This window comes from Lotus japonicus, chromosome 3, assembly GCF_012489685.1.
Source record: "Lotus japonicus ecotype B-129 chromosome 3, LjGifu_v1.2".
In the NCBI taxonomy this organism is placed as follows: domain Eukaryota; kingdom Viridiplantae; phylum Streptophyta; class Magnoliopsida; order Fabales; family Fabaceae; genus Lotus; species Lotus japonicus.
In genome coordinates, this window is record NC_080043.1 from 82,327,223 (window position 1) to 82,340,239 (window position 13,017).

Here is a 13,017-nt window from a genome sequence, read left to right on the forward strand (position 1 = left end):
TCCCCAAGCAAAGAGTGGCTGGCTTTGGAAAGAGTGTGGTTAGTTTTGAAGTTATCCAATAACAAGCGACGATCAGACATTGGTGGCAATTATGTTTGAGTAACATGGGATTGATATGTCCACAAAGTTTATTTATCATGAGAAGCGTGTTGTTTCCATCGTGATTGGTAGGAGTCTGACTGGCAAATAACTTCTCGTAGGATATAAGTTGGTATTGCGTGATTAGTATGTTGGGTCTTAGTCGGTAGTTACAAGTTTTTTGCCATAGCCTTTGTTGCGGAGTGCATGTGCCTTCATGAGGTTACTCAGCATGAGTTAATAGGTACAATCTGCTCCCTTGTTGCCGTTGGCAAATGTTGGTAGTGCGGCAGAGCGCCTACCAACCAGGCGTCGGAACAGTGGTTTCAGCTCTTGGCATTAGCAGAAGCTAGTGACAAGAGGTAGCTTTTCCTACCCTAATGAAAAAAGTTGGTAAATACAACTCCTAAAAACACTGTTAAATATAATGAAAATGATGTGTGATTAGATTTTTGTTAAATTTAATGTAGCGACTCAAAAATGCCAAATCTTACTCTTTGATCATATTGAAGTCGACATTATAAATTCTAACTTCAGAAATAATGTTTGCTCAGCATCAAAACAAACATACACTTGAAGTTGAAGCACTAATCTGAAAAGGAAAAGCATGCAGCTCAATTGACTCTAGTTAAAAACTATGAAGACACTAAATAGCAAAATGAGTTGTGTGGATAAATGCTCATTGTCTACCTAGTTGAGACTTTTTGGATTCCGGTTATAACTATCATCCAATGCCATGGATTTGAGAATGAGCATTATGAGGGTCCTACTATGAGACACGAAACCTAAAATAGACTATCAAGTATCGTTCGGGTTCCACTTCCAATGGATCCAAAAGCAAAAATATGCATTTAAACATTTCAACATATGCACACATTACATTTAAAAACGTGAAGTTAATTTCAATTTTTTGTTTTTCACTGAATGGGCATTTGGGGTTGTTGGGTTATTAAAAATCCATTAGCATTATGGTAGTTAATTTTAGTAGAGTTTCTTTCAGGAGTAACAAAAAGAGCAAAAAAGCCAAGTCCTAGCCAGCACTCTGAAAGGATGATTCAAGACAAGTTGTTTTCCAGTGTCAGAATGTGAACGTGCACCTAGTCCTCCTCCTACTCTTGGGATGGAAAACACAAAATAGGGTCTAAAACTCTAAAAAGAAGAAGTGTAGTTGTCCCTATTAAAAGGGGTTGGAGGATTCAGACTTTGAACAAAAGGGGTTTATAATACAAAAAGAAAAGCTACACCAATCCCGAGGAACAGCTCCATCCAAATACAAATCTAAAGACCACTAAAGTGAACCCCATTACAACAGCAGTGCCAAGATATAAGGTTCTCTAGTCACATCCGTACTCTCTGCAAAAGAGATAAAGCACCCCTCCGAGCCCCAGGTCTCTTTTGTTTCCAGCTAATTAATCAAAGAAAATTCTAGTAAAAAAAACGGTCTTTGTTTTTTGTATTGCTTTTTCATTCAGGCTTTCCCAAAAGAAGAGAAGGTGATCGAGAAATGAAGTTTAAAATAAAGTTGCACTGAAAATATTTGTGACAGAGATGTTGTATGCACAGGATTTTATCTTAAGGCCGAAAAAAGAATTGCATTTAAATATCAATTGAGTGCAACATTAAACTTTTGTCTCAATTTATAAGAATTTTGCTTAATTTCCTTTTCTTAAATTATGTGCTCACCTTTGTTAACATTATCAACCATGGTCATGGATTCTTTTCACATGTTATGAAGCCTAGTAATGTGCATTCTAGAATTTCAATGCACTGAACCTGATTTTCAACCAAACATGACCTTTGCCTAATATGCATCCTACATAGTTAGACTGATGTGAATAGAGACTAAAATGAATTGTTATCTAATTTTAAAAAATCATTCTCTTTTGGATTGCATCATACTAATCCCCTCTAAATTTTTTGGATTGAGTCATACTTATCCTTCTCTTTTCTATGAACTCAGCCACCAGGAGATACACTTGTCACAAATTCTGAATCCAAGTGACACTATCGTGTTGATTTCACTTAAAATTAGCAAGAAAACATCATTAGGAGGACTTGGGGGATTACTATCGCCAGAGACTTATATGAGTTTTTCAGCATTATGAGAAAAATGGATTTTAGGAATCAGGTTTGACTTTCTGCAGTCAAAACTCTGAATAATTCCTGAAGCTACTGCATATTAAGGAGAATGAAAATTTAATTAATGCCTGCATGCATTTGTAAAAAAAAACAGTTAAGTTATTCATTTCACAATGGAAACAGAAACTTCTCTATATCTACTTGAGTAATTCAGTCCCTTGTACAGAAATTGGGTTAAATTCACTTTTTAATCCCCTTCAGAAATTTGTTGTCCAATTGAGGTGACCCAATTGGGGCTGCTGATATGCACCAACCTGTGCTCCAGGAGCAGCTGCGGCCACCCCAACTCCAACATTGTTGCCAATTGCTGGTCCCAAATGGTGAGGACTAGCAGCCATAGCACCTGGCTGTGGAGGAGTGTGATACATGCCAGGGAACTGCATGTGAGAAGACTGAGCTGCAGCTGCTGCATTGAAGGAAGCATGACCAGTGTGTGAAGCCATGTAAGCACCATGAGGGGTTTGCCCGGGCATGTTATAGTATGGAGTAGATTGCACACCGGGATGATCCCTTGGATTCTGCAACCAGATTTCTGATGTCTCAGCCTGTAAGTGGGAAAAAATGACACTGCATTTTAGTCTTGTAATCAAGATCAGGAAGGAAAAGGCAGGCCAGAAGCAACAAATGGTCTTATTGACAATATAATCTACAGAGATTAAGAGAACAACAGAGGATCAATCTTTACTAATCTTGCCCTAACAGTACTCTACTTCCTAGTAGATTGTGTATCACATGAATGATGGAACCCAAGATGCAGTGCATGTTTGGGTAAACGGCAGAAAACCAGTGTGAAGACAAAATCATGGTGCACAAAAGCAAAATCTAAGGGAAGTTGCTTCTATCCACCATGATTTTGACTCACCATGATTTTATACCGTGTATTAGACATGCACTCAGTGTATCGCACCTTCTGTCGACTAAAATTATGAAATTGAAGGAGAAATGGAAGTGATATCAATTTTAAGCAAATGGACTATCCAGAGTTAGGCAGAAAGGTGCACATAATTAGCTCAAGCACCAGGTCAAAGATGAGATAACCGCCAAGCAAATTAAATAGGACAAAACTCATGAGTGACCGTACTGTTTATAAACTTGTGATATGACCCTTGGTGAATATGGTCCTATTTCGAAAGAGTCCGTAAGGATGAGGCAGCAAAGAGAATCAAACATGACTTCACAAGATTATCAACTAGGTTGTAATGTAAGGTGCTTGCAAGGTTCAAATGATTAATTAGGTTATAACCTATCAGACTTTTGCAGGGGAAGATGAAAGAGAAAAAAAAAATCACAAGTGTCAGGTGCACTTAACTGAGTTGGTCTCAAATCAAGAAGATCATGAAATGCTTTTTAGCGAATATGTCTGCTTATGTTTAATTTTTGCTTAAATTCAAACAATTCTTTCCTTCACTCATCAAAACACAATGAAAGCATATTACCTGAGGATTTGGGACATAAAGATTATCTTTGTACTTGACTCGAGATGAATCTTCTAAAGTCGTTGCACCCCCGACCACACCTGGAGCTATCATGGCATACCCAGTTGGATTAGCAAAATTTCCAAATCCTGTAGGACTTCCGGCAGGAACAGGTTTGAACTGCTGAACTCCATATTTAAGGCTGTTGGCATTAAGATGAGAACCCCCTCCCGGCATCATCAAGTAACTACTGCCATTTGCTGGATGAGGATAGGGAGCACTATTTGAATATCCTGGCATACCCATAGGTGGAACGTAGACTGGGGACAGAAACTGCCGATATGGCATAAGGTTAGCATAATGTGAAACATGAACTTGTGGATACATCTGTGCCACTGGAGGTTGCTGTTGTTGCACCATGGAAATTGAGGACGCGGGAATATTGTGTGATGCATGAGAGCTCAAACCCTGCATTCACAAAAGAATACCATGTCATTTGGTGTTGCATTTAAAAGGGGAAGAGAGAAAGAGAACTCTGTCTGGTGTGTATGCTGTGAAAAGTATTCCTGATATTCATCCACAAACACCAAAGCAAAAAAAAAATGATATATTCTTGCAAATGATCTTCGAAAAACTGGTTATATCATTCAATATACAAGGTTCCAAGGGATATTAAAAGCACCCTAAGTCAAACAGACAACTTCTTCAAAAGGCTTTAAAATTTTACAAAGATAAACAAATTCAACTTAATCGTTCTGCAAAACTAGGGTAGTGGATAATCAAGAAATATTCATTAGTAGCATTTAACAACAGCTAGAATGGAACAAAATAGTTCACTCTCTCTTCTTTTTTATGGAACCAAAATGTACGAAATTTTGCTACCATATGTTCATTCTCTTGTTTTTAATAATCACCTAACATGGAATAAAACTTTAATCTTACGTTCAGTTCCATTCTAACCTGTACCAAAGGCTACATAAGTTTCATTGAGTGAACTCCATTGCTCACTCAGACACAATACAGGGTCAAGGAAAAAAGTACCATTGCTCACATAAACTCTATTAAAATTAAGTAATTAAATGACCTCAAAGGCTCAAACACTTTATTAACGTATAATTTAATTATACCTCCTGGGGAGACAGAACCTGTCCTCTTACAGATTCATCCATTGTGGGTCTGAAATAAGCAATGTCATAACCAGTTGGAGGGTCATATGCCTGTTTGGAAACATGAAGGTGAGAACGAAAAAAAGACAAAAAAAAAACAGATGTGTATATGTGATGTGATTAAACAGATATGCAACAAATGTGCCATTAAACAGGTATGAATAAATGTCAAGAATGAAAAAAAAAGGGTCGGACTAAGACCATAAACCTTTCCCCATCAAATATATTAGTAATTAACCTTGATGGGTGGAAATGCTCAGTGATGTTAACATGTTAATGAGTTTTTCCTGTTCAACTGTCCAAGACTGTTGAATATTGTTTTTCAGTTCCTTCAATTCTATTTCCCATCTCAATTGCTCTAATCAACATAATTTTCCAAAATATACACATATTAATTACTACCTCCATTCCTAGTTAATCATCCAGAAAAGTTGTATTTTTTTTCCAATTTTACTCTTTAAAATGTATTTTATCTCTCATTTATTCTTCTCACCAGGGCAATATTTGGAAAGACATCAATTAATGCTCTCTTGAAATTTCAAGTGGGACAGTTAATAAGGAACGGCGGGAGAACTACTTAGCATCAACTTATATTTCTTTATTCAGGATTTCTTACCTTTCTTTTATAATTAGATCATCGTTTCAATTAGCTTTCTACAACAAACCGAGATGATATGCACTTTTTCCCAAGCATTGTGTGTGCACTTCCCATCACATAAAATGTTAATAGCATAAAACAACCACACCATACATGCAAACGCTGAATACATAAATGTGGTCCATTAATAACTACCGTGGATTCGGGATGAGGGCCAGCCCCTCATTGATGAGGGCCAGCCATACTACCGTGGATTCATGGAATACATAAATGTGGTCCATTAATAACTTTTCATAGACCTTAAAGGAAATTTCAATGACAAACTGACTTGGATGGTAGAGTTGAAAGAAATCACTAACCGAGAAGCCTGGCATGTCATGAGAATTGTGCTGCTGTGGCTCAGAAGGTGCATAAGACGGACTACTATCACGCACCAATCCAATATTGACATAAGTATCAAGAATCTGTGGGTTTGAGGATTCTTTGTTATCAGGCAAATGTTGCTCAGCAGCAGTCGCAGATGCTGGAGAGTCCGACCCAGAACTTCTGATATGATCATCCCGTAGATCCACCTGCTTGCTCCTAGAAACATCGTCAGCGGACAACTCTTGAGCAGGTACTGTCAAGCTGACATCAAATTTAAATAACATTACAACTAGGTTATGGAAATTCATATGAACAATCATGTTCTTAGTAGCAGTATATAAGCATAACAAGTTAAGCACATTTCAGTGAAAAAAACTTTCTACACAATGAATATCACTACCAAAATAATCACAAACACTTCAAAGAACAGCTGGTAAATATTAAGCCCACCCACCCAAACGAAGTCATTAATTGTTCAAAAGAATTAAAAAATAATAGAAGCTGCAGGCAAAACAAGAATGCCAACCTTGGAGTTGATTCCACATTTGACATTTCGCTAGCTTGTATTAATTGATCCTTAGATTGCTCCATCAAAGAATCACGTTCTGTCCCAATGGTACCAAAGGTCAGTCGACACCGATCAGTCTCTGGAACTCGGATATGTTGTGCAATGATCACATTTTGGTTCTCAAATATATTTGCTTGGGAAAGTTTATCTTGAAGCTCTGCTATATCTGATTCTTTATGTTCAGAATTTTCTGCTGGAGGTGAAGCAGATTTTTTAGGTGTTCCAATCACTCCAGGACTGTTGCTTGTCTTCTGGCTTGATTTAGGTTTCCACTCTTTATTATGCTGGGAAACTGTATCAGAACACAACAAATTTCAAAACATGGATAACAGTGGCTAACAATAAAAAAGAAATCACTCCAAAACTTATATTGGCTCACTGAAGTGGGTTAGGAAATAGGTAGATTAACCAATTGTGAACACGGTATTCAAAAACAATGTAAAGAAAAATGTAATCAAAGGATTACTACACTGAAAATTGGCATTGCAACAAGGAAACTGGTCGGAACCAAGTAAAATCAAATCAGTTAAAACAAAAGCATAATACATTATAACATTCAATCATTTCATTTTGCCAACATAAACCATAAAAAAAAAAACTGAACTATAATGCTGTATACGCCCCCCCAAAAGTAAATAATTAAGTACCTAAGAGCAAACTACAACATTTTCACTCATGTTATGCTTTCACACTAATGATCTCTAATCATGAAAGAAGATTTTGAAACAATAATTTAATAGAGCCATTTCAATGATATACCTCTCTGATGTCCCGCGAGTTGTTGATGCGGCCTACTATTATACTGATTGTTAAAGGTTGGTCTGCCAACTGGAATGCCAGGGAATGAGGGTTCAGTTACATTAGTTTGACTCAATTGTTCCCTCTTTGAGATGACGCCAATTGATTGAAATGAATTTGCAGATGTACCATCTTTTCCAATAAGAGAATTAGAATTAGAACTACTGGGAACAAAAGATTGCTTCGCTTTGTTGTCTGAAGACTGCCGCTGAGCAACACCAACCACCCCAACTTCACGCTTAATTGCTCCAACAACACCCGATGATCTGGAATTCGGAGAGGGAACGTGAACTGGATCCGTTGAAGAGGAATACACCCCAATAGCAGAACTGGTTGATACCATTGTGGAAGAATTTAGATGGGTCTTATTAGGCTTAATTGGTTGCACTCGTGCGGCAGCATTCAAAATCACACCTTGCTTCTCCTCAGAAGTAATTTTCTTGACATTAGAAACTGCATCTTTTGACTGCCCAGTGTGTGCGTCAGAAGGACCATTTGGAGCCTGAGAATTCCTAGCACCAGATGAACTTTGATTGGCGTGGGCTGATGAGCTGTAACAAATATAATACATGAATTATATACAAGATTTAGCTATCTACGTGAGAAGAAATCCATGATAAATACCGCATTTAAATTATCAAATATATCTTCCAAGTCTGATTTCGAAGGCCAATTGCATTAGCTCAACATAAAGAAGGGTAGCACCAATGAGCCCTGGTCACTTTCATTTATAGTGCTATCTATTATTACGCACAAAATATTCATGGCACTATCTGTTGCAGGCCCAGAGTACACATGTACTATTTTAAGTGTCATGTAAAGGACAGAGGAACACTTCTTTTGTTTTCAAAGTATAATATTTAAATAATTTGCTGTTGTTTAACGATTTTATTCAGTGAGGTTTGCATTTTCAAGTGCCTCTGGTTTCAAGTTCAACACGAGAAAATTTTAAGGACCTAGAGTCCTAGACCCTAAACCCTAAATGCTATAACAATATTAAATTTATTCTGTAATTATTCTATCAAGAAAGGTTTATCAGTTCTCATCATTTGATTCCTTTCTAACCCCTTCATGCCTACATTTACTCTTAACTTCATATCACTTTGCGTAAGATAAAAGTTCAGTTTGCATACATCCCAACCCAGGTTTTACATAATCACATCTATTACATAAATTTATTCTATGACTGGGAAATGCTTTCACAACTTAGGTATACAAACTTTCTTTCACCTCTGAACACACTAGAATGCAACCCAAAAATGATGATTAGGTCATAAAAAGGATGTGTGTGCATATGTTGACACCTACATATCTTAAAAATAAAGCACAATCAACTGAGCCTGCCAAATCCAGATAATTTAAAAATCAGAGCATACCCCTTTTCAGATGTGCTCACTGTTGATTGCTCAATCGTTGACGTTGAATGTTGCAGTGAAGGAGGCTTTACTTCTCTATATATTTGATTTACTCTGTTGTCTCGGACAACACGAAACTCTCTGCTGACGCCTGAACAGTAAGAATGAATGTAAGGATCAATTATCATAATGTTAAAAATCATGCAATTTAAAAAAGAGAGATCCATTTAGTTATTTGAAACAAAAAGAAAAGTTATCCATTTAGTTATTCGATCTCTAGAGAAAACCACAATATGATCCCTGATCAATAGATTTACAATATAAAACAAATTAACCAGTCCCCTACCCTCTATGAGCCCAAAAATTAAAAAGATAAGCAGCAGCAGCAGCACACAAACCACCCTCTGAAGTAAAAATCATGTCATCATGATCATAACTACAAAGTGAAACCAAAATGCAACACAACTCTAGGACAATAATGATAATCAATATGTTGGTGGCTTAAAACTCATTCAGAAGATTTAACATAAAGTACAAAATAAATGCCGGTGCTGATCAAAATGCTAATCAGGGCATCACACTTTAAACTCTTAAAATAGGGAGAAAATAAGAGAATTACCAGGTAAAGTATTGCGAGAATAGTTTGTTTTTCGAACATTACGTTCATAAGGGGTATGAACTTTCATTCCTTGACCACCATTCTCAGAATGCTTCCATGGTTCAGCTGAAACCTTGTTCTCAGCATTCTTCCGTGGTTCAGCTGAAACCTTGTTCTCAACATTCTTCTGTGGTTCAGCTGAAACCTTGTTCTCAACATTCTTCCGTGGTTCAGCTGAAACCTTGTTCTCAACATTCTGAGTCTGCAATAACAATACTTGTTAATAAATTACGAAGAGAAAACCACTATTCTTCGATGTTACTATAGATTTAATGAGCCACCAAGAGAAGTATACAAGACATGATACCTCCTTCTTTCGGTCCCTCCTTCTCTTCACCTCATGGAATGTATCTGAATAAAAAACACAATGATCATTAGGAGAATATGACTTTTCACTGTTCAGCTTTTCCTCAAATCACTAGCTAATTCGGGACATAGTCAAAACACAATTTGAATTAAAAGAGAAATCGGACATGGGGCAAATATCTATAGCAGAATAATGTGCATGGTTCAAAATACAAAATTCCAGATACATACTCTAATGTACACTATACACCACCTAATTATTATTGCACTGCACACCAATGGGCGCTCACACATGCAATAACTATTTAAGCACACGTAACTTAGACCATATGATGTCTAGAAATATTCCTCCCCGGGACCATAGATTGTAGGGAATAAATCAATCATAATTTGCATCAAAGTTGGGCCTCACATCACAGAGATACCAGAGTTTCTGGATTATCTGTTAAATAGGCCTGCAACTTATCAAAGATAACCCTGCTAAACGCCTATAATTTCACTCAATATAATCTGTCATTTTTTGTTTTCCTCTGTGCTCTGAATGCAGAAGGACAAAAACATTAGATGATAACTTGGAGTAGGAACTAAACTTACCAATAGAGGAGTGGGGTCAGTGGGATTTGGGACATGGAATATTGTAATAAGAGCAAGCTTGTTAATGGCAGATGGCAGAGAGCCTCAGCCAAAAACCCGCCATATATGAAATAACGGCCCACCTATGATGGATTATGGCGGGATATAGGCCATGGTGGAAAGCCAAAAAACCATTGTGCGAAATTGCCATTGCGGCGGGTACCATGGCAGATATTTGATAACACTAGAGCAGTGTTTGTCCGAGTAAAGTTACCGATGCAAGAAAGTTAGGCAAAATGGAACCAAGTCGCCCTCGTTTTGCATCATCCCTTTGATGAGAAGAGAAGTCTGGCGTGGTTCAGGCCCACATTTTTGCTCTCTTCTCTTTTGGCGAAGATATGAGGGTGAGGAGCAGTCCTTATTTTTCATTTACACAACTATCCTTGTTAGTGGGATGTTAAAGCATTAAAAAATGTATATTTTGGGGGGTAAAAGTGGCATTTAAGTTTTAATATAAAAGTAATATTCTCCGTACTTTCTCTGTTCAACCAAACAACCGGAGAGAGTCCACGTCATTCATTCCCTTCTCTTTCATTTCTATTATACCAAACGCCCTACAAAATCTATTCTTTTTCTCATCTCTTCCTGACTTACCTTCTCTCTTCTCTCTTTCTTTCCTAAACCAAACAAGGCGTAACCGATTAGTAATTATATTCTTTCCCTCTAAATCTCAAACAAAACTGGAAAAGAAGTACAATTGGAATTGTCTTTAGCATGTGCTATAACAGTGCTGTTAATTGGCGGGTCATGGCAGAATGACAAATCCCGCCATTCATAACAAATAATGCCAGAATAGGGCGGCCATATGGCAGGATATCCGCCATGGCGGAAAGCCGAAAAAACCGAAAAACCGCAGTGGCATATATGTGATAACACTGCAATAATCATTGCCCTAAAACTTCACTAGGTGTCACTATTGATCAGCTCAAAAATCACAATAGCGACAAAACATAAGCTGCATTGCAATAATCAGCTGCAAGCCTGAATAGCGAAAAGAAAACCAAAAATATGAACAAATGCAGCCCTAGATCAAAAATCAATAAGCCAATCAAATAAGCCTTAGGTTTTCAAAGTTCAAACTAATACAAGCTCCACCAGAACCAAGAGGCTCAACCAGGTTTGCCACCAAAATCAAACCAAGGAACATTGCTCCGAACCCTCAAAAACAGGTTTCTCACACTGGCAAACTAACCACCAAAATGCAGCCCACATGTGAATTCCACACACATCAAACAAATCCTCAGGGAACAACATTTCACAGCCCTACCATAAATCAAAACCCCAAAGGCAGGGGCAAAAAAAACAAACAAACATTTAACAAAACCCCATTAATCCAAAATCCAAAAACAAGCCAACACAATCAAAAAAACACAAAATCAAAACCAAAGAAAGGGAAAAAAAAAACAAAACAAAAGTAGGGTTGAAGAAAGAAAAACAGAGTGGCCCCAACCTTGGTTAAGCAATTTCTGAGTGGTTTCATTAGGATCCATGTTGGTTTCCTTGAGGGCGACATAGATATCAGCATCGGAATGATTCCCAACGATTTCCTTGATGGATTGGATGGTTTTTCTCACCTTGGCAGAGAGTGCGTTGGTTCCAGTGCCACCTTCGGTTCGCGAAGCAGGGACCATTGCAGCGAAAAGTGAAGACGACCCAGATGAGAAGACGCTAACGCGAACTCGAAAAAGTAAAACTTGACGACGATGCAGGAGGAGGAAGGGAAAGAGAGGTTAGGGTTTTATCTGGGTTGGGTTTTTCTGTTGAGAGAGAGAGAGAGAGAGAGAGACAGTCTCTCCAGAAAGCGGCTCTGAGAGAGAAGAGAAGAGAAGTGAGTGAGGGTTTTGAAAACGTTTGACAGATGACTTTCTTTTATGTTTGAGGAAAACTGGGTTTTTGTTAAATTATGATTATGCCCTTTGGGTTAATCTTAAATTGGGAATTAATCCACGTGGGTTAGTGGAAGATACAAAATCTATATATAAAAGTTGTCATCTCACATACAACTGATACAAGCATGAGGTTGGAATTTTTGTCTCTTTAATTTGAATAATTTGAAAGTGAATCTTCTTTTAGGTCATCTGTTTCGAAATTTGTCTAAATCAATAATGATATGGGTTTATTTTAATGTTATGATGCCTCTGATTGCTCGTTCTGTGCAATTACATTTCTGATTTCGTAGTTTGTTTCAGCAGCGATATCTTGGATTATGGTGGATATGAAAGTCGCGGAATGTATTACGTAGCTGATTTTGATTGATGTTTAAACTTGGAGGGAAAAAAGTGGGGCAAGCAAAGAACGTTGTTGTTGCATGGGACACGACTTTAGCGCCCACCTGATTTGCTCCCTGTACGAGTGTAGTGACCAGATTGGTTTCGTATGGTGCAGCCATGCTAACGTGTTATGGAACACGCTGATGCGAGAATTTATGTTGATGGAAGATGGATGGCGGGTATAGGTAGTATGGGTTTGGATGAAGTGCTTTGTGACTTAAATGGAAGTTGGTTGACTAGAGTTTCGACGAGCCTAGGGTAGGGGAATTCATTCCTTGCGGAATTCCTTGTCGTTGTACATGGTATGAACCGTGTATGGATTTGGGTCATAAGGATGTTGTGTGCGCCTCAAATTGCAAAGATGTTATGGAGGTTCTCGCGAACAATGTGGATGTTACCACAACTTGGGGAACAATACTATTCTTCGCATTAGAATTATGTTTCACTGGTGATGGGCAATTAGATTGTCTCTTATTCATATGGAGCAAAATTCAGTGGCTAATGCTTTAACTCAGCAAGCAACGATTGACTGATTTTCTCGTTTTGTCTAGAGATTTCCTCCTTCCAGCATGGTGGTGCTTCAGTACCGAGACGCTCTAGATTAGCATCATTTGTTGTCTTTTAATTTTCCATTTGTAACCAGCAAAATTAGAAGAACTTTTTTTAG

At 37.8% G+C, this 13,017-nt stretch overlaps 1 protein-coding gene across 1 annotated transcript; it reads right to left on the bottom strand.

Moving 5' to 3' along the window:
• Positions 1–2,264: 2,264 nt before the first annotated feature.
• LOC130746482 (GBF-interacting protein 1-like) lies at positions 2,265–11,925 on the bottom strand. Its single transcript, XM_057599117.1, has 10 exons — positions 11,531–11,925; positions 9,449–9,492; positions 9,103–9,343; positions 8,505–8,634; positions 7,090–7,679; positions 6,289–6,622; positions 5,756–6,023; positions 4,760–4,849; positions 3,654–4,100; positions 2,265–2,762 (listed from the first exon to the last, which is right to left on the bottom strand). The coding sequence occupies exons 1-10, from the start codon at positions 11,709–11,711 to the stop codon at positions 2,415–2,417; spliced, it is 2,673 nt and encodes an 890-aa protein (XP_057455100.1). The 5' UTR covers positions 11,712–11,925; the 3' UTR covers positions 2,265–2,414.
• Positions 11,926–13,017: the final 1,092 nt, after the last annotated feature.